The sequence below is a fragment of the Canis lupus genome, chromosome 16 (assembly GCF_011100685.1).
Source record: "Canis lupus familiaris isolate Mischka breed German Shepherd chromosome 16, alternate assembly UU_Cfam_GSD_1.0, whole genome shotgun sequence".
In the NCBI taxonomy this organism is placed as follows: Eukaryota; Metazoa; Chordata; class Mammalia; order Carnivora; family Canidae; genus Canis; species Canis lupus.
The window spans coordinates 22504681-22527512 of record NC_049237.1 but is presented as its reverse complement, the minus strand read 5'-3'; the positions used below and the strand labels follow the sequence as shown (position 1 = coordinate 22527512).

Sequence of the window (22832 nt, the reverse complement as noted above, 5' to 3'; positions counted from 1 at the left end):
TGTTCTAACATATTATTGTTCTAATGTCTACCTGATCCCAGTCTACCTAACTTATCCCTGTCCCTTCTCTTTGCTCCTCCTTTTCCAGATCATAGTGTAGTGGGATAGTGGAAATAAATTCAGCAAATTCTGGCTTCTGTCTTAGTCTCCTTTCCAGTGCTTATGCTGATTGGAGAGGATAGGGATTGAAGAGATGACATGGAATTAGCTCTTGGAGAATTGGACTCTGTCTGGGCTGTTCTTACCTTTGATTTTGTTGCCCTAAATTAGATTAATTTCTCGAGTTGTGTGCAATCACCCTTTCTTTCCTGAGGGATTATTTATTCTGAAGCATAGGTGTATTCAGGTGATTGATATGTACTCCTAGTTTTGGCTGCCATCTCTTACTGAATTATGAGTCCTTGTAGTTGTAGTCATGGAGGTCTCTCTTGCCCAGAAACTTCTAATATAACTGGCTCCCTCCAATTGGGTACCACATAATTCAATACCCCGAAGTCCAAACTCTTTACCTTGAGGTTTGAAAGTCTCCAGTGTTAATCTGTTCCTTTAGTAAATCACCTACTTCCTTATTTTGAAGTGCATTCCATCTGCACCACCTGAGAGGTTCTTGGAAATGCAGAATCTCAGGTCCTACCCCAGATCTGTTGAGTCAGAACTAGAATTTTAGCTAGATCTCCAGTGTTTGGTGTGTGCCCAGTGCAGTTCGAGAAGCACCAATCTATTTCACTTTCTCACCTTCCCTCTGTACCTTGCCATCATCCCCTTAACTGGGTTGTCATTTTCTGAACGTGTTCTTTACTTCCCCAGTAGCTGCCTTTCCTCAAATGATACCGTTTTCCCCACAAATGTCTTTTTCTGTCAACTTCCTTCTGTTTTTCCTTCCATTCATTCAGTTTATTAGGATCCTTAAAATGTGCTAAGAACTATGATTTGGATTGGTTTCAGACATCATTGATAGTGTAGTTTCTGCCTACGGCTGGTACCAATTCTCTGGAGGACTGCTTAGCAGTACATATCAAGAGTCTAAAGTGTGCTTTTTATTTGACCCCAAAATTCTACTTATAGGAGATTTTCCTAAACTAATAATCAGAGGAGAATGTAAAGAAATGTGAAATGGATAGAAAGTTGATCACTACAACATTACTTATAATAGTAAGAATTGATAAATTAATAAATTGTTACAGTTATATAGCAGACTGTTACATAGTCAAGAAACTGAGATGCATATGTATTACTGAAATGAAAATATGTTAGCTTTATATTACCAATACAAAATATATTATTAAAAATGCATGTTTAGGAGGACCTGAATGGCTCAGTCGGTTAAGCATCTGCCTTCGGCTCAGGTTATGATCCTGGGGTCCTAGGATCAAATTTTACATTGGGTTCCCTGTCCAATGAGGATCCTGCTTCTCCTTCTTCCTCTACTCCTCCCTTCCTCTGTCAAATGAATAAATAATGCTGTCTGTCAAATGAATAAATAAAATCTTTAAAAAAATGCATGCTTTAATTCTTGTACTCCAAAGACTTATAGTTGACTAAGAGATATATAAACCAAATAATATAGAAATACAAGTATAGTAATGATGACAGCCGCAACTAACATCTGTTGTGTATTTATAATGTTCTGGCCTCTGTTCTAAGGTCTTCATATATATTATCTTCCTTTATCCTTGCAAAAATCCTATAAAGTCAAGACTGTTGTTACTTCCACATGAAGAAATTATGTTATTTTCATAGATTTTAATCTTTTCCAATACGATGGGTAAAAATTGGCGACTTTGGTTTTAATTTGTACTTCATTGATTATTAGCAAGTTTGAACATCATTTAGTGTATATTGGTCATTGGTATTTACATTTCTCAGATCATTTTTATCTTCTGCTTGTTTCTCTGTTGAGTATATCTTTTTCTTATGGGTCTGTTGGAATTTGTTGCATCTTCATTATTTAAATATATGTTGCAAATATTTACTCCCAGTCTATGCTTGTCTTTTACCTTGTTTACATTACCTTTTATTGTTTGTCTTTACTGTCAGACTTCTGGTTGTCATTCTTGATTTTTATTTATTTTTTATTTTATTATTTATTTCTTAAAAAGTTTTTATTTATTCATGAGAGAGAGAGAGAAAGAGAAAGGCAGAGACACGGGCAGAGGGAGAAGCAGGCTCCATGCAGGGAGCCTGATGTGGGACTCGATTCCCGGTCTCCAGGATCACACCCTGGGCTGCAGGCGGCGCTAAACCGCTGCACCACCGGGGCTGCCCAATTCTTGATTTTTAATAGTGTCTGCTTGCCTTTAGCCCTTCACCCTAATAAACTGTTGAGAGTCTTACCAACTTAGAAGAGAACAAGATTTACCCCCAGTTGTTCATATACAAGAGCCTTGAAATGTTCTCCTGATTAGTGTATATATATTTAATTGCATGGACCTTTGAACATGTATACTTTTAATCATTCTGAAAATCTGTTTTCTGTTATCTCAATATGTGTTTGCTGGATTATTATGTTTCAGATAAGGGAAGTGTTACACTAATAATACCACCATCTCCTTATATTTTTAACTAATTTGCTCTTGTACAAAAAGATGATTTGTTCTCAGCTCCCCCAGACAAAATTAAGGATCTGTAATCACTCATATCAGTAGTCTTCACTCATAAATTTATATGAGCTACCAACCTCAGTTAACCAGATTTTACTATATGTCTGAGTAAAATGTATAGGTAAATAATAAAGAGTTTATCATTATTTGGAACTCTGCTTTTATTTTTCCACAGGAACAAATCAGTTTCTAGGTTTCTTTTTTTTTTTCTTTTTAAGATTTTATGTATTTATTCATGAGAGACAGAGAGAGAGACACACACAGAGACACAGGCAGAGGGAGAAGCAGGCTCCATGCAGGGAACCCGATGTGGGACTTGATCCCAGGATTCCAGGATTACGCTCTGGGCCGAAGGCAGGTGCCAAACCACTGAGCCACCCAGGGATCCCCAGTTTCTAGGTTTCCAGCAAGCTCAATCAAGTATTCTTAAAATTAACTCTTTTTTTTTTTTAAAAAAAGATTTTATTTATTTATGAGAGAGAGAGAGAGAGAGAGGCAGAGACACAGGCAGAGGGAAAAGCAGGCTCCACACAGGGAGCCCGATGTGGGACTCAATCCCGGGTCCCCAGGACCACATCCTGGGCTGAAGGCGCTAAACCGCTGAGCCACCCCGGCTTCCCAAAATTAACTCTTAATACTTAGTAAAGCACTAAGTATTATTTGAGCTCAGCCTAAAAAAATATAGCTTATCACATGATTTTTATATTCCAATTATAGATGTAAAAATAGAACAAGCCTCTAATCTGCAGAAGCTCTCCTGATCTAGACTGTGGGGTATGTGGGTAGGTGGGTGGGAGGAGGGTATATGTAAATGTCTTTACAACTATAAAAGTGAGGATACCTCTCAGTGAATCATTTATTCTCCAGTGTTCTGTATTTAAGAACAAAGGTAATTTGCATTCACTCATTATTCTTTAGCTCATGCATTGTCTGTTGAAAATCCGTGTTTGTGAGGGTGACTTGCCTTTTGTAGCCCAAAGCCTGCTTATTCTTCCCTTTGACTTTCCGCAATGGAGGGCAGCAAGGTAAGTCTGTCTCTGCTCTGGAGTTCCTGCCACCGCCTCCCCCTTTAGGCCAGCTTCCCTGACCCCATCCCTGGAGAAGCCCCAGAACCCCTACTTGCCTTGCCCCAGGGGAGTATGCATTCAGGAAATGGGCTGAGTGAGTGGACAACAGCTGGTAGCAAAAGAATGGACCTCCGGGGCTTTTTAAAAAGCCATGAATTCAGCTCTTGTCTTTGTGAACACACAGTAAAAACCAGGCTTGGGAGCAGGGCTAGATAGTGATTAGGTGAGGAGCCGAGTTCTCCTTTTGGCCACTGTCTTCTCTTTGGTCTTGTAGTCCATTTCCTGCTTTGCGCTTTAGTTTTGGCCACTGTCTTCTCTTTGGTCTTGTAGTCCATTTCCTGCTTTGCTCTTTAGTTTTGATGCTGTTTTTTAATGGCTTTCTGTTACCTTGTTTATCTCCTGACTGTTTTTGGCCTCTCTCTACTCTTGAGAGGCCCTCTGTCCCAATTTCCCTTGGTGCTGTTACTGATTTTGAATATCTAACCTATTAGCTTGTCAAAATAGTAGGGGCTAGTTATAGGGGAATTGTAAATTCCCGCCCATCAATTGGGCCATCCTCTTCTCAAACACGAGTGTTTTTTCTGCTTGTTCATAGGCAGGCATGTGCCAGTAATCTTTTTAAATGGAAAGATGCTACACATGATAAGATTTGAATATCTCTATTTATAGCCATGTAAATGGAAGGAATGGATGGTTTTATTTTTGGTGTTTCAGCAATACAAATTTCTTAGTTTTAGTGGAATAATGGAGTATATTTGAATGAACTATAATAACAAGGAAAATATTAGTGGAATAACAATTCCTTGATAAGTCTTGTGATTATTTCATTAACAACTCATTTGTACTTCAAAGCACAAAAGGTATATTCATGGAAAAAATATGAATGTGAGTCCTTGGTTTTTTGATTGCATAGATGTAGAAATAATTATAGAATAAAAAGTATGCACTTCTGTATATATATATATATATATATATATATATATATATATATATATATATATATTTGTCTGTGTGCTTGTTATCAGTTTCTATGGCTGCTGTAACAAAGTACTGCAATGTGGTAGCTTAAAACAACAGGAATTTATTCTCTTACAGTTCTAGAGGCCCAAAGTCTGAATGAGTTTTAGCGGCTAAAATGATGGTGCCAGCAAGGTAGTGGTTCCTCTAGAAACGAGGGAGGATCAGTTTTCTTGCTATTTCCAGCCTCTAGAACTGCCATTTCTCACATTCCTTACAAGGGGCATTTGGACCCTTCACTGCTCTAATAACAGCACTGTTTCTCTCATTCTTGCTTTCCTCTGACTTTCTTCTTTTTTGTATCAAACCTTGGCCCACCTGAGTAATCCAGAATAGTTTCCTTATATCAAGAAACTTAATCATGTCTTCAAAGTCTTTGCCATATCAGGCTGCATTCACAGATAGCAGGGATTAGAACGTGGATATGCTGGCCTGTTGCAGTGAACATACATGTTTGTGTCTGTTTAAAATTCTCTGGGTCCTCTGAGCCAGTCTATAAGCAAGTACACCCTAGTAGCAATGAGCATACTCAATCACCCAAAGTCCAGTTCTTTTATCCAAATACTAAATAATATCTTTCACTGAAAGGGACTTTTTTTTTTTTTTTTTTTTTTTAAAGAAACAGCTGATTGTAGGGAGAAGCCTGGAATGTCCTGTTGTACCAGAAAATAAAGTGGTACTCATGGAATAGTGGAGATATGTTCAGAAAAACAGAGGCCAGGTAGAAATTCCACTGGCCAAAACCAGGCAATCTGAGCTTTGAAGTAAATAATGAAAGTAGATTACAGCCCACCGAATAAAATAGTAAATTCAGCCTTTACTGATAAAAATAAATTTATAGGTTGAAAATTTGATGAGGAGCAGGGTATTTACATATTTTCTAAGTATTTTTCTACAGCATAATAATTAATTACAGAGAGAAAAAGTTGCGATTGTCAGTGGAAAAGCCTGGCAGATCAAAGTGAATAAGATTAATAAGTAAGTGGGACAAGTTAAATTTGTGCCCCCTGGAGGATGGATGCAAAGAGCAGAATGGCATCACTTCTATGATATTCATATGGAAGATGCATAGTGTGAATTTAATCATGAGGAAAGGTAAAGACAAACCCAAGGTGAAGAACATTCTACAAAATAACTGGACTGTAATTTTCAAAAAGTATCATAGCTAGGAAAATTAAGGAATATAATGTAATGTAATAGTGGGGTCTAATGGCCAGTTGGTAGTTCTAAATTTCACTGTATGAGGACCTGGTTAGCTACTTACTAGTGGACCCTTGATTTAATTATGTAGGTCTTTCTTGAGCTGATTACATTCTGCAGAGAAAGCTCTTTATCTATTTGCCTGCCTGCAGGGTAGACTCTAGGGCGCAGCCAGCATTTTACAGCCTGGGTGGGAGAAGACTAAGCATCTTAACGTTTAGCAAATAAATCCCCATTTCCACTATAGTATCTTGTGTCATTTGTGCCTGGTGTCCCTCAGCCGGAGGTGTTCTTCAAAAAAATGTCTCTAGTGAATGCAACTCCATTCTTTTGCCTGGGTTAGGGAGGGACCTTTGCCCATTGAAGTGGGGGTAAGGAACTGGGGAACTGATAGTTCTTTTTTACTAATTCTCCTTGTTTTAGCCACTCCTCTCTCCACCTTCCCCTCCCGTTGGACTGTGAATACTGTGTGGTGTGACTTTGGTTCTGTTCTCTCTTGACAGAATGTAAGGTACTTGTTATACTAAATAACTTCCTTTTTGCTCTTAGCTCTTTCAGCCTTCCCCAATGTGGTAGTTGCCATAGTAAGGTACCTCAGAGTGGGTGGTTTAGACAGCAACAGATTTGGAGGCTAGAAGTCTGGGATCGGGGTGTCAGCAGGGCTGGTTTCTTCTGCAAGCCTCTCTCCTTGGCTTGCTGATGGCTGGCTTCTCCTTGTGCCTTCATATGGTCCTAATCTCCTCTTCTTATAAGAACACCAGTCATATTGAATTAGCATCCACCTTAATGATCTTATTTTAACTTAATTACCCCTTTAAAGACAGTCTCCAAATAAAGTCACATCTAAGGCACTGGACTTCAACATATCAATTTTAGGGGACACAGTTCACCCCATAACACCTACCTAATTGACTGTTGCCTTTTGCAGCATTAGTACTCAGCCCTGCCTGCATGTAAGATGGCATGCACAATGCCTTGTATCCACAGGCCTGATTTCTGCTGGGCAGTGGGAGCAGATGAGATTGAAGGATCAAGTATGAGGTGTGAATGTTGGAACCAAGTATTTGTTCTTCATGAGTTCTGAAATACTGTTTTTAAAATAAAATACTTTATTTTAGCTTTTAATAATCTCTGGCTTAAAGCATTTATAATATTCAGCTCTAACTGACTAGGAGGCTCTCATATGCTCTGAACCCCACGGTGAAATTGAAATGATAAGGAAATGAAAGAACATACAACACCCTCCTCAAACTCTGCTCTCAGCCCCTATTCCACCCTTCTCTTCCTCTGGCCGCATCCGTCTCCTCCCAAATCAAACTGCTTTTACATCTAAAAATTTCTTGCTGCTTTCGGCTTCTCCTCTTGATGTTTTGTAGCTAGACAATTAGAAGAATTATTTTACATCATGTGTTTCTCATGTGTCTAAGATCGGCGATTCAGCAACATCCCGAGAGTTGGATAATGTAATAGAAAATTCTTTGCAAATTTGAAAAGCTATATAAAAAGTAAGATTGAGATTTTATTTGTCCTGTCCATGTAACAGTGGACTCGCATCTTTAAATGCTGGGCCTGTTTTGATAATCATGTCATTGTAATGTTATCACAGGGGATTTGTGTTATTCCTCCTTAATGTAATATTTGTGAAGGTGGCTCAGAAGTGTGAAGAATCTTTGTGCTTCAGAATTTGAAGGGATTTTAGAGATAAATATGAATAACATTCTTTATCAATAGAGAAGCTAAAGTCCAAAGATAAGCATTAGTGTGAGATTGAGTGGAAATTCCTGGTGGGATTAAAGTCTAGATCATCTAACAGTCCATTTGCTAATGTTACTTCATATCCCATACTTCTTAATGCAATTTATGTTTCTAAATGACTGATAAAAATAAAAGATCTATTTTATTCAATTAGTAATACAGAGGGAAATGTGGACTGAATTATATGGGGCTTCCTTCAAGTTGCTCTTTTCAAATACGATTTTTCAGAGACCTGCAAAAATTATTGTAGAGATGGGTACTTGTTTATAACACTTGGCATGGGAATAAGGTGTATATATATATTGATGTATATAATTTTATATGTATATAAAATTAATGTAGGTAGAATGAATTTTATTTCACTAGGCAAGGTGGAGGAATGTTAATGCTTTGATTCAGGTTTGAAAATTGGGTTTAGGATCCCTCATAATTGTCAGAGTGTAGGGTGCTTTATCAGAGTGGAACCTTTTAGTGTATTTAATTCTGGGTAAAGCATCCCTTTAAAAAATATTTCTCTTCTCTACAGTCTGAATATACTTTGAACACCACTTTACTTCCAAACTGTAGCACAGATGTGCTCTGTGAACTGGAGTCAGCATCTCCCAGGAACTTTTTTAGAAATGCAGAGTCTCAGGAATCTCAGGCACCACCCCGGACCGGACCTGCTTAATCTATATATTAACAATATATTCCCACGTGATTCATATATACAAGAAAGGATGAAAAACATTGGTCTAGGACAGTGACTCACAAAATTCAATCCCTGGAGCACCAGCATTAACACTGCCTGTAGCATTATTAGAAAATGCAAATTCTCAGGCCAAACATCCAGACCCACTGAAACAGAAACTCTGGGTGAATCCAAAGTACATGTTTTAACAAGGCCTGTTGATGATGCTAATTCATGCTGAAGTTTGAGAGCTTCTCTAGAGCAATGTGTTTGCACCAGTTTGATTGTGATTTACGATGAGATACACATTTTACATCATGCTCTGACACACACACACACACACGTTCATGTGCACATGCACACAGTAACTTAAAATGTTATAAAGCAATGCTTATCTTACTGCAATAGTAAGGTATCATAGTCTGGTATTTTCAGTTTTATTTTTTTAAATATATATGTGTGTATAAATTTATTTATATAAAAACCTGATCGAGTCACTAATGGGTGATGAGATGCACATTGAGGAACAATGCTATTGAAGCAGGGCCTCTTCTTTTTTATTTGTTTTATTTCATTTCATTATAAGTCTACTCTTTAATCCCCATCATGTATTTCCCCGGTCCCACCACCCACCTCCTCTGTGGTAGCCATCACTTTGTTCTCTATAGTAAAAAGCAAGGTCTCTTCTTTTGTGCCATCTCCCTTTTCGGCAGTCCGGTAATGCTCTGGATCTCTTGTCAGAATAATGCTTTCTAAGTACATTTAATAATATACGTGGAGCTTCAGGAAAACTAGTGATAGTATTTAACAGATGTTTAATGATTTATATTTAACAAAATATTAAACAAATTTGTGATATTGTAATACATTTCTTTATTCATAATTAAATTTAGTGGTGGGTGATCCCTGGGTGGCGCAGCCGTTTGGCGCCTGCCTTTGGCCCAGGGCGCAATCCTGGAGACCTGGGATCGAATCCCACGTCGGGCTCCCGGTGCATGGAGCCTGCTTCTCCCTCTGCCTGTGTCTCTGCCTCTCTCTCTCTCTGTGTGACTATCATAAATAAATAAATAAAAAATATTTAAAAAAAATTTAGTGGTGGATCTAGTAACTACTATCATTTCAAAGTAGGGATGAATGTAAATTGTGTTTTAAGATATCTGCAGTAACCATTATATGGTGTGAAAATGGTTGTGATTTCCATTGGTAACAAAGTTGCAGCTACTGATAATACTACTGTGGTTCATTGCATATGTTCATATTTGAAAAAAAAATGCTACATTTCAGCTTAAGGTAAGGGAAAATAAAGATGGAATTTTTTTCCCCCTTCAGGAACTTCAGGTTTCCAGAATTCTATTGATAGGCCGTTATGGAACTGAGGTTAAGAACCCTTAAGGGCTGAAGAGGAATGTTCCTTTAGAGAACAGTTTTCAGGCTTTAAATTGAAACTGTGCCAAAAAATGATCTTTCTGTAATTTCTTAAAACTGGTACTTCATTGATGGCATCTTTTCTTGTTTTTTAGAACCATAGTAATGGATTTTGTCTTTAGGATTTTCTTTTCTGTTGTTTTACTGAGACCTTAAGAGGTCACCTGGAAGCACAAATCCAAGCTATTGATAATGTCCCTTCTCCAGTCTCCCTGGTCTCAGTACATGGACCCAGTAGCTTAGGCCAGATTCCTGAGAGTCATGGGTTCTGGATTCATGATTTGAATCCACAATTTATAAACTTGGACAAGTAACTTACCCACTCATTGCTTCTTTCTGTATGTGGGGTGATAGTAGTGCCCACCTCACAGGATGGTTCTGAGTGTTAAATGAGATACCCCATGTATTGCATTAGCATCACCTAGTCCAAGCTTGTTCTGCTGGCCACATGACAGACCAGTAAGTCAAGGGCAAGATGTTGGGGTAAGGAAAGCACTTCTATTCAGAAAACCAGCGAACTGATGGTAGACTAGGACTATTGTCCCAAAGAACCATCTCCCCAGGCGTGAGATTTGAGATTTTTTATGTTAGGAAGAGGGGAAGTGGGAGAGGGTTGGAGTCCAGAGGTGACTGATGTCTCTAGATATCTGAAGGAGGTTGTGTAACTTCTTTGTCCTTGGTCAGTTGATCTTTGCATACAGAACTCTGGTCATGTCATTCCGTAAATCTTGAACAGAGCATAGTCATTTTTGTACATACTTTCTTATCTCCCTGGGTGAGGTAGATTTTGGATGGAAAACAGTTTTTGCAAATCTTAGCTGTAACATGCCCATGTGCAGGTTACAGTAAGCAGAAGTTTCTAAGCTATAGGTCACAGTATCAAGGGAAATAGAAGCAATATGGACATGCGAAGTTTCTCTCTGCTGCATCAGAGCAGTGATTTGCCAGGACTAAGTGATTAGCAAATGTTACTCATTATAATTATCCCTGATTTCTCCTTTTCTCTCATTCCTTAAATCCCAATTTATCAGAAAATTTATGTAGAACCTCCCTACAAAATATATTTAAAATTCATCTACTTCAGCCAATTTTCATGCCATTGTTCTACTCTAAGCCTCCATACTCTCTAACTTGGACTCCTAACTGTTGCCTGCTTCCTCTGGATGCATTTCAGTCCATTTTCCTATAACAATCAATATTCTTTTAAAAGCTTAAATGAATGATTTTTAAAAAATGTTAGTGAATCACTGTATATTACAAACCCTTTACTGGCTTCCCAGTAAACCTTTCTTTGACCTACACACCTTGTGTATTTGGTACCTGTCTCCTCTCTACTATTACTTTCTGCTGTGTTATTGTCCTGGCCAGTCACTAAAGTTTCCCATTTACCCACTATTCTGTAGTCACGTTGGCTTTTCAATCATTCCAGTAGCCTAACTCTTTCATGCTTAAAGTCATCCTGTATGACCCTCCCTCTGCTTGGATGGAGGTTTCTGGCCCTTCCTAGCCTCTCATTGTTCTCATCTCTGCAAGCATTCATTCCTCAGAATGCCTTCCTTAACCACTCTACCTAAATTAGGGCACCATATTCCTCTTCTACCAGTCTGAAGCTCCCCAAATACATTAAAACGTTGCTATTTCCTCTGTGCTGGGGAAAAGGATGATTAAGATCCTGTAATTATCAAGCATGTAACTCCAAGAGGAGCATGCACCTTTACCAAAAAGATAAATTTTACACATTATAAACATTAAATGATAGTAGAGCTATTTTAAGAAATAAATTGTTATCTCAAAATTGTACAACTGGCTTTTTGATATTGGTATTAAAGAACAAAGAGAAGCCTGCTCATTGAACTGGTCTGCAGTAGCGTGATAGAGTGAATCAGAACTTCATCATGGGCTTTCTTACTACTGTCAATCATTTCTGCTCCAAAGAATATAATAGAAATAATAAAATTTCCCTCTTTGAAGTAGTTTCCTGGTTGCCAATAAAACCCTTTGTGTTTCTCTCAAAGTGAATGGTCAAGTATGCTACTTAGACATGAGAAAGGAAGGTGTCTCATGACTGGAAGGGTGGAAGCCAGTGAGGGCAGTATCTGGATCCTGGTTGATTTTTGAATTTGGGGTAAAGTGGCAGAAGAATGGGTCCCTGACTGAACTAGGTCAGGTTTCTCTGTGTTTTCCAGCTTCTGCCTTGTTACTGATTTTTAATTAATCCTGGGCCAGAGAAAGGAGGCATTTCTGATTCTTGGCAGTTGCCTAAAGCAGCCAGGAAGAAGGTCATAGGAATTCAGAACCATGATGTGAACCACTTTCACTGTTACTATTGTAGTCTTTCAAATAGAGGACTTGAAGGGATTTCAAAGAACAATGGGACAGATGCTTAAATTTAGGACAATTAGTGGGATGCCTGGGTGGCTCAGCGGTTAAGCATCTGCCTTCAGCTCAGGGCTTGATCCCGGTCTGGGGATCCTACTTCAGGCTCCCTGTGAGGAGCGTGCTTCTCCCTCTCTCTATGTCTTTGCCTCCCTCTGTGTCTCTCATGAATAAATAAATAAAATCTTTAAAATAAATAAATTTAGGACAATTAGTATAAATGGGATAACTGGCACTTCTGCTCTATGCCCCATATTTGGCTGAATGGTGTTCCTTATTATAAAAATATGGTCTCTTTTTGGGGAAAGACTACTTTTTGTTGGCATATTTTAGTAGGACCCATGCACAAATATTCCTGCTATGTGCTGTGGGGTAATGGTAATCATTTGGAAAATGATGCATCTAAAAATAAAATACAGTTTTCTAATTTTACAGAGAAGTAACATGAATTTAATTAAAAAAATTCCAGCAACCCGCAGCTGATCTCATATTCAATGGTGAAAAGCCAAAAGCTTTTTCTTTAAGAGTAGGAACAAGACAAGGATGCCAACTCTTGTCACTTTTATTCAACATAGTATTGGAAGTCTTAGCTGCAGCATATAGTCAAGAAAAAGACATAAAAGGCATCCACATTGGTAAAGAAGAAGTAACACATCACTATTTGCAGATGACATGGTATTACATATAGAAAACCTAAAGAGTCCACTAAAAAACTATTAGTACTGATAAGTGAATTCAGTAAAGTCGCAGGATACAAAATTAATATACAAATATCTGTACAGTAATAATGAACTAGCAGAAAGAAATTAGGAAAACGATCCTATTTACAATAATATAAAAAAGAAGAAAATACTTGGGAATAAATTTAACCAAGGAGGTGAAAGACCTGTACTGAAAACTATAAGACATTGTTGAAAGAAATTGAAGATGACACAAATAAATGAAAAGATATATTGCAGTTATGGACTGGAAGAATTAATGTTGTTAAAATATCCATACTAACCCAAAACAGTCTACAGATGCAGTGCAATCCCTATCAAAATACCAATAGTACTTTTCATAGAACTGGAACAAACAATCCTAAAATGGCCAAAGCAGTTTTGAGATGGAAGCACAAAGTCAGAGGTATCACAATCCAGATTTCAGAATATACTTCAAAGCTATGTATGTTACTCAAAACCGTATTGTCTGGGCACAAAAATAGACATGTACATCAATTGCACAGGGTAGATAGCTCAGAAGTAAACCCACACTTGTATGATCAATAAATCTATCATAAAGGAGGTAATACACTGGGGGAAAACAGTCTTTTTAATAAATAGTATTGGGGCATCTGGACCACTTTTCTTATACCATACACAAAAATAAACTCAAAATGGATGAAAGACCAAAATATAAGACCTAGAATAAAAAAACTCATGAAGGAAAACATAGGCGGTCAACTCTCAGACATTGCCTTTAGCAATATTTTTCTGGGTCTGTCTTCTCAGGCAAGGGAAACAAAAGCAAAAACCAACTATTGAGACAAAAAGCTTCTGCACAGCAAAAGAAATTAACAAAACCAAAAGGAAAGCTACTGAAAGGGAGAAGATATTTGCAAATGACATATCTGATAAGGGGTTAATATCCAAAGAAACTCATCCAACTCAACTTGAAAAAAAAAAAAAACAAATAATGTATTAAAAATTGGGCAAAGCACCTAAATAGACATTTTTCCAAAAGAAGACAAACACATGGCCAAGAGACACATGAAACTATGTTCAACATCACTCATCAGAGAAATGTGAATTACAATAACGAGATATCACCTCATACAGTCAGAATGACTAATGACTATTATCAAAAAGACAAGAAATAACAGTGTTGATGAGAATGTGGAGAAAAGGGAACCCTCATGCACTGTTGGTGGGAATGTAAATTGGTACAGCTGCTATGAAAAACTGTGGAGGTTCCTCAAAAGATTAAAAATAGAAGTAGTGTGTAATCCAGGAATTCCACTTCTGGAAGAAGAGAACAGAAACACTGATTTGAAAAGATATATGCACCCTTGTGTTTATTGCAGTGTTACTTCCAATAGCCAAGATATGGAAGCAACCCAAGTACCCATCCACAGATGAATGGATTAATAAGATGTGGTATATATGTACGAGGGAATGATACTCAGCCATAGAAAAGATGGAAAGCTTGCCATTTATGATAACATGGATGGACCTAGAATGTATTATGTAAGTGAAATAAGTAAGACAAAGACAAATACCATATGATTTCACTTATATATAGAATCTAAAAAACAAATCAGTGAACAAACATACTCAGAAATACAGATAAGTGCAGAGAACATAAATGTAGAGAACAAACTGGTGGTTGCTAGAGAGGTGGGGGCTGGGAGGATGGCCCAAGTAGGTGAAGGGGGTTAGGAGGTCAAACTTCCAAATAAGTAAGTCACAAGAATAAAAATTACAGAATAGGGAATATAGTCAATATTGTTGGAATAACTTTGTATGGTGACAGGTGGTAATGACATTTATGGTGATGAGCATTTTGTATCACTATTGTATACCTGAAACTAATATGTTGTATGTCAACTATATACTTCAATTAAAAAAAATATTGTACCATAGTTCTGCTCCCCATGAAGCCAGAGTTTATGTATTTTTCTTATTCCCCTATAGATGTATGCTTATTTTTCTCTATAATTGCAATCTTGAATTGATCATCTTGTATTTTGCTTTTTGTTGTGTTCTATTTTTCATGTTTCATTTTTAATGGTTGTGTAGAATTCTGTCAAGTAGATATGTCATTATTGCCTAAACATTCTCTTGTGTTTGGTTTGCTTTATGATGTATTTTTTATGATATATTTTATTTTTTATTTATTTATTTTTTTATGATATATTTTAAATGATGTTCTTGTTATGTTTTAATTTTGCAGGCAGAGACATTTGTTTGGGTTAACAATGCATCAGCGCATTCCCAGAGTGTTGCCAAGGCCAAATATGAATTTTTATTTGGCAGATCTGAAGAGAAACCTCCAAATACTAGTAAGTGTTTCCTGACTCTCCCCCTTCAGGTAACAGATGTGAAATGCTACTGAAATTTCAAATATCAGAAACTGAGAATTCTTCAAACCAAGAACTCATTTGAAATTACCCAGAAGAGGCTACAAGAATCACATCCTGTATTTCTTAGAAAGATTGTTTTGAAGAATAATTAAAGTGAGGAGGTTTCAAAGGGGTAGGAAGGCAGCAATGAGGGTGGAGAAATACTCAGTAGGTGATAAAGGGGTTATCAGTGTGTTTGGGAGTTACCTCGGAAGGGATGTTGCTTGTAATTAGGAGCCTGGGCTCTGGAGCTAGACCTACTGCATTTGAAGTCCAGCCTTGTAGTTTATGAGGTTCGTGACTTTCAGTAGGCTGATCTGTTGGTGTGTCAGTGCTATCACCTGTAAAATGGGATTATACATGTTATAAAGACAATAGTTACATATGTCTCCGAGTTCTCTTAAGGTTTTAAATATATTGACATTTATGAAGATCTTAGAGCCATGTGTGGCATGTAATAAGTGCTATGAAAGTGTTTGCTGATGTTATTATTTATTGTAATCATCATCCTCATTTCCCTGACCTTTGAAGCTGGGATTTAGATGTACAGTCCTGACTTTCCTCGATTTTATCACTGTCTGACACTGATTTTTGTTTTGGGTAGTCAAGGATTCTGACCTAATATAGCTGTTGTTCAGTTGAAAAAATATTAAATAATAACTGCATTTTTGACTTACATGTTAGATAGGATTATCCCCATAATATTTGGGGATAGCAAGAATGTAGTGCACATGCATCTGTTTAATAATTTCTTTTATCTTAATAATGAATACTTATTAGACATTTCAATAGTTGAGGACTCTTAATGAAGTATAAATCAGCTTGATTATTCTTTTAAAAATCGTTCTGCTTTCATTAAAGTTCTCGAATTTCTATTTATCATTCAGCATAAATACCTAACTATTCTGGGCTTGAGGTTGGGGCACTTAATCATCTATTCACTATTTCTCAGACAGAGAATACTGATTCACCCAAGACTATTTAAAAGTCCTTGACATAGCCTTATCTTTGCTTCTCACATTGTGATTTTGTGCTGATTAAGCTTTTTTTGGACTTTGATAAAAAATTATTTTTACTTCGCTATGTAGAGATAGTATCAAATGTCTACATAGTTCTCTGACTTGGTGGGTGAGTTTGGTTCTTCCTTATTCAGGTTTTGAGTATACCTGTATACCTGAGGCAAATCCAAATGAAATTTTAATGACATTTTAAACCTATTTTTATTGGCCTTGGTGAAAATGTTAGTATTATTTGTTTCTAGTGTGAAAGTATGCATACATTTATTGAACAGATATATTTAAAGAACACTTATTATGTGTAGTCACTTGTACTTGACACTGTGAGGGGCAAAGAAGTTAGAATTCTTTGCCTTTAGGAGCTTTTCCTTTGGTCAGGGAGTAACATTTCTGTAAGTGACTAGAGGGAGGGAATGATTACTGTCAGCGTGACTTCATGAAGCAAGTAGAAGTTGGACTCTTTTGTAAAGGATGACTAGTGTTCTGATTAGTAGGACGTCTGGGGAGGGCATTTCAGGTTGGAAGGGATGATATGAGTAAGGGTATGGTGGCAGAAAATAAAAATTGTTTGAAGGACGGGAAAGAGACTAGCCTGGTTGGTTAACAAAGCATATCAGTAAGAGAGAAGTTTAGCAAGATAATCATTTAAAAAGGGGCAAAAACATGTAGGGCCTTCTACGGCAAGGTAAAGAGTTTGAATTTTATCCAGGTGTGCAAATGAAAGTGGCAAATCTAGATGAATTGATCTGGAAATTGGAATAGAGTAGCAGAAGCTGTTGCTTACCACAGGAGGGTTGTAAGATCATTTTCATATCTTTACGTATCTTTTCATATCTTTACAAAATTTATGGCATATTTTTTTCATTTCAAAAACACTATTGAAGTTTTTTACATAGACTAGTCATCTTTCATCCAAACACTGCCCAAATTTAGAAGACTGTAGGGTAAGGTAGTGGAGAGAATAGGACAGTGTTTTATTTGAATTTGATTGATGGACATACCTCTTTCCACAAAGATTGTTTTTTTCCTTAAAAAAAAAGTGAATTTAATAAGTGATTTAGACTAGGTGCTTCAGAAACAGCCTGCTGGAGAAATGGACACATCCCCAGTCATACTCTGGTGTTGTCGCTTGAGGGGTAGAGCCCTAGTAATGACATAATCAGATCAGGCACAGTCACTTGGTTTGTGATCCCCAGTCAGGCCCAAGGAAAGTGGTGCTGCTACAACAAGAGAAGGCTTAGACTTTGCCATTGAGCAGGGATTTAACAGGAGTTGTAGGTGGGAGGTTCCAGGGAAAACAAGTCAAGATTATTTGCCAACTATAGCTTACCGCGGAGATTTTGAATCAATGACAAGGCTTAGGGTGTTGGATGGGATACAGGAGAACATGTGAATAGTGGGAAGAATCCTTTGGCTTGAAATTAAGATCTAGATTCTCATTATCTGTCCATCAGTATAGTGAAAGGAAACAGATAACTGTGCTTCTCTGGTTTCTGTGTTCCCTCTGCTTCCTGGAGCTGTAGCTTTCAGGAGCTTCTCAAGGGCTAGAGCAGTGGTTGGTACTTGTTGAGAGGCTCTGAGCTATGTGTGACATGAGTTGTGATGTGACTTAATGAGGCTGTGAGCTACCAGAGGTAGGTTCCCCTCTTCCATTCCAATCAGCTGTTGGAATATGTGTGAGCTGCATTGAACTTCAAAGAGATAAAAAGAGATATCATAGGAACCTTACCTAGGCTAGCCATAAGGCCTATATGAATTAGTGTTTGGGTGGCAGTGCCTTTCAGTTTTCCCCTGTAGGTTGCCACACTTTGATGACCAGCACAGCTTTTCTAAACTAGCCAAATAACATATAGTTTAACAGGAGGGTGGCTTGGGAAAGCATATTTTTTGATGTGTTTGTAAGGCAGTATCAAATGACCATGGTTGGTTGGTCTTTCTTTTGGTCACAATCTGGAAGGAAAAAATATTTGAGAAAGTCTTTGAAGAAAACTAAGACTCTGTTCCTTAACTTATAGGGAGAACAAGGGACTTATGGAAGTGTGTGAGGAAGTAAAAGGGCCTATAGGATGCTAGAAGGGGAGTCAACTTCTTATATTAACTCTTAGAAGTTGACAAAATCTTACTCCTATATTCTTTATTGATCTATAGACTTTTTAAGGTAAGTAGGTAAAGAAATGCACCTCAGAAATCTTAAAGAACTTGCCCATGGATACATAGTTTAGATGCTTTAGAATGAGATGGAGATCAGAGAGGAGGTGAGGGGCCTGGGGATTGATATTGGTTTTCCAGAGCTCTGAGGGGGGAAACATCACTCACATGGAATGAAATCCAAGGCTGCAGTACAGAGGGGGTAGAGATCCAGGTGTATCTTCACATGATATCTAGAAATGAACACAAAACTGGTGTTCGACTGTTAACCTTAAAAGTAAAAGAGCCTCTTAACTTTACTAGCAAATCAGCTGATTCAGGAATAGTAGAGCGATTGCAGTTTGGGACACGCAAACTATGGTAAAACATAGCAGATCCAAGGAGAGGAACCTTACTTTATAGCGAGAAAGGAAGTTGGAAGGGGCTGCTTTTAACAAAAGTCTGTTGGAAGAAAGTGAGAGCTTAAGGTGGTGACATTTCTCATTGGTTGAGTTGTGGCATTATTGGCTGAGCTTATTGCTGGCCAATGAGAAATTCTTCCTTTTTCCCGCTGGAATCATGAAGTAAGCTTTTTCCTGTTGTGAAACCACAGCGTCTCCCTTCATGTTGAGGTCTGCAGTTGGCCAGTGGTAGAGCATGAGAGCTCCCCTGTTGGCCTCCCCACTCCATTCACAGACTGGGGAAAACCCACAGAGTATTCCCAAAGTAAATGCAAAACCACTGAGAAATCATTTCACAGCTCAGGACGTAGAAAACTCATATTAATAAATAAGTCTGTAATCCATAACATTGATCAACTCACAATAAAATGGTATAAATTGCAAAAAGGAAGGAACTTGCATGGAAGGAAGGGAAGTCCCTAGATGCACAACAAATAGGGTATCAAGACCCAAAGAACTAGAGGCAGTAGAATATTTTGAAATTGTAAAATTGGTTTGTTTAAAAGATAAAAGAGGGGAAAGAAACCATTATGATGAAAGAGCAAAGTATGAAGTAGAGAACACATATTTGAACATGAACCAAATACAACATACAGAAAATAAAAAAATATGTAGATAGGGGAATAAAAAAAAATTCCACAATGTGAGATTAGGTGCACATTATTAAGTTTACATTTGGTGGGGGCTGATGAACTCTTTTTTGAAGCCCGCGTTCCCCCCTGCTTATCAAATGTTATCTATAGAGAAGTAAAAAGAAGGAGAAGAGAAGAACATCAGTAATTCCCAGCAATATGGTCTCATTTTGGTAAAGTTCTCCTTTTTTTCTAAAGATTTTATTTACTTATTCATGACACAGAAAGAGAGAGGCAGAGACACAGGCAGAGGGGGAAGCAGGTTCCAGGCAGGGAGCCCGATGTGGGACTCGATCCCAAGGACTCCAGGATCAAACCCTGAGCCAAAGGCAGACGCTCAACCACTGAGCCACCCAGGTGCCCCAGTTCTGATTTTTTTTTGTTTGTATGTTCCATACCCTAGAGTGCACAAATGTTTCTTCTTTTCTTGTTTCTTCCTTGTTCAGTAAATATATGAGTGGTTACTCTGTAGCAGACATTGTTATAGGTTTTGGACTAGAGTAATGAACAAAATTATCCAAATGATATGTGTGTATAATCTGAAACCTATAACTTTTACCCAGTCATGCATGGCCAGAAAAGAGAGTCACCTTCTGTACCACTCTCCATTCCCTTCCTTGAGGCATGCTGCCTGCCAACACGGGTCTCCCAATCTCTCTCTAAACCCCGGGAGCCCTACCCCTCACTGCTCCAAGTGAGGACCCCACCACAGTCTCCTCCAGTTATTCTTCCCAGTGACAGTGATTGCTGTTTTGACTCATTATTGCTTTTTTATTCAACTTTTTTTCTTTTCCTTTTTAAAAAAGCTTTTAGTGTAATTGCCTTATAGATAATATGCTTACATCTGTATTTCTTATCTACTTGAAACGTATTATTAAAAAATATTAATTCTATAATATGAAAAATCAGAAATTTGACTCATATTATATTCTACCCATACCCCGTAACAAAAGTTGTGTTTTTATTATTTACTTGGTTACAAATATTAATATTTCAAACTTTGTTTCTTCAGCCATCCGTTCTAAAAAGTCATCTCACAACCTTCTATAAAATGAGAATGTAGCACCTCTGCATTTCCCCTTCTGTCTCCCCCTTCCCCATGCTAAGCCTCCATCCAACTCATCTTTACTTCTACAGGAACTGATGGCACAATCTTCTGTTCTGTAATATGACAAAATCTTTTGTGTTTTGCTACACATTGACTCTAAGAATTTAAAACCAGCATCAGCATTAGCAGAATGTTAACATGGTTGGATCTGATGTGAAACAGAAGTAGATCCTGTGTTAGCTGCCTGCCGTTCATGGGGTTGGATCTGATGTGAAACAGAAGTAGATCTTGTGTCGACAGCCTGCCGTTCATGGGTATACAGTTGACCAGAGCAGCAGGGAGAAAAGAGTGAGGGGCGGGGCCAACAGATTGTTATAATTTATTCATCAGTTGTTATGTCTTCACTTTATCACTAGGTATATCTGTATTATTTGTAACAGGTCATTCATTTTCATCTTGAACACATCCTTAGAACCTTCTGACAACTTGTGCTAATTTGTGCCAAAAGTTTTCTAGGCCTTTATCCAGATATTCTACTTAGGTTTTAACAGAATTTTTTAAAAAGATTTTATTTATTCATGAGAGACACAGAGGCAGAGACACAGGCAGAGGTAGAAGCAGGCTCCCTGTGGGGAGCCCGATGAGGAACTCGATCCCAGGACCTGGGATCACGCTCTGAGCCAAAGGCAGATGCTCAACCACTGAGCCACCCAGGCATCCCTAACATAACTTTTTTGTTGTTTATTGCATTCTTGATTAGATGTACTTACTACTTCTTGGATTCCACATTTCATTCTTGGAATCTTTTTTTTTTTTTTTTTTTTTTTTTTTTTATGGCTGGAGTATGTCCTTTAACCTTTAGTAATACTTTTGGAGAAGTTCTGGGATTGGTAATATTTCTCAGCTTTGTATGTCAGAAAATGACTATCCTGTTTTTATGCTTTGTTGTTTTTTTCCAGAGTGAATGTCTAGGTTCCTTTAAAAAGTCTGATGTTACTGCTTCACTTTCTGTTGCGCCCATTGGTACTGATGTCATTCTGATGCTTGCTCCTTTATATGCCATCTGCTCTTTCTCTTTGGAAACTTTTAAGTATTCTTTTTACCACTGTCCTCTGATGTGTCCGGAGGCGTGAATCTTTCATCGTACTTTCTACATGACACCTGTTGAGCTCTTTCAGTTGTATTTTTCTGTAGCTCTGGAAACATTTGTTCTATTTTTTCTTTTTTTATTCCCTCTCCACTTTTTTGATGGTTTTTACTTCAAAATTCCTGTTACACACACAAAAAAATCCTATTACATGGATGTTGGTTTGCTAGGATGTGGTTAATGGTCAGTGTCTCTTATTTTTCTCTATTTTAAAATATTACCTTATATTCTTTCTAATAAAAGTTTCACTTTGATAATTATATTTATAATTTCAAAAGATGTTTCTCATTCTCTGATCACTCAATTTTCATTGTAATCTCTTTTATGTATCCATTTTATGTTGAATCTCTAAAGAATTAATCATATTTGTTTTTTAAGATTACCTTCTGTTCATATAATTTCTACTTCATCCAGAGTCAGTTCTATTTTATTAAATTTTGGAACTTCTCTTGGAAGCTGCTGTCTTTCCTCAAAAGTCTGTTGGAGTTATTCTTTTCCCATCCATATGGTATGAATTAAAAGACTGAGTACCCAAAGATAGATACCTAGAATTTCTCTATATGTGTGGAGTGCATCCCCAGCAGTCCTCTTTCTTGTAAATAGAGAGGGCTGAGAAGAATCTTGATGAGTTGAGATTTGTCAACTGGTACGGGGTAGGCCGGTGGACTGCCTGCTATAATCAGGCTAAGTGCTTAGAGACCACCAAGCCTCTAGGTAGGGAGGATGGTGGGAGAGGGTCTAACATGGGAAGCTGTTTTATAGATAATTCTTCAGTTAATCAGAGTGACATCTATTCTTCTTCCCATTCTAGGTATGGACACCTGTCAACCCTGGGCTTTTTGTTTCTCTGGGCTTTATCTGAACCCTTCTGGGTTAAGGTCTTGGTTGTGATTTCTGCTTTATTTTACCTGTGACTATAACCCTATCCTTTTCAGTCTGAAAGACTCATTAAAATTTCTGGCTTAATAATTTTCCTCTTTTTCTCAGCATTGTTAACACATTTATTTTCTTTTGAAATTTGCTTTCATTTTATTTATTTTTTTAAAAAAGATTTTATATATTTATTCATGAGAGACACAGCGAGAGAGGCAGAGACATAGGCAGAGAGAGAACCAGGCCCCCTGTGGGGAGCCCAATGTGGGACTTGATCCCCCAGACCCCAGGATCGTGCCCTGAGCTGCAGGCAGATGC

The 22832-nt window shown here is 37.7% G+C and overlaps 1 protein-coding gene across 4 annotated transcripts in view; it reads left to right on the top strand.

The window, feature by feature from the left end:
* The window catches only part of PSD3 (pleckstrin and Sec7 domain containing 3), a 594054-nt gene that overhangs the window by 131069 nt on the left and 440153 nt on the right, over positions 1 to 22832 (top strand). For all 4 annotated transcript variants that reach the window (XR_005371404.1, XM_038559855.1, XM_038559856.1 and 1 more), the window contains exon 2: positions 15042 to 15150. Coding sequence is in view for 3 of the 4 variants with exons in the window: in XM_038559855.1 (XP_038415783.1) it covers positions 15042 to 15150 (109 nt within the window). In the remaining variant the exon portion in view is untranslated. The remainder of the gene's footprint in view (positions 1 to 15041; positions 15151 to 22832) is intronic.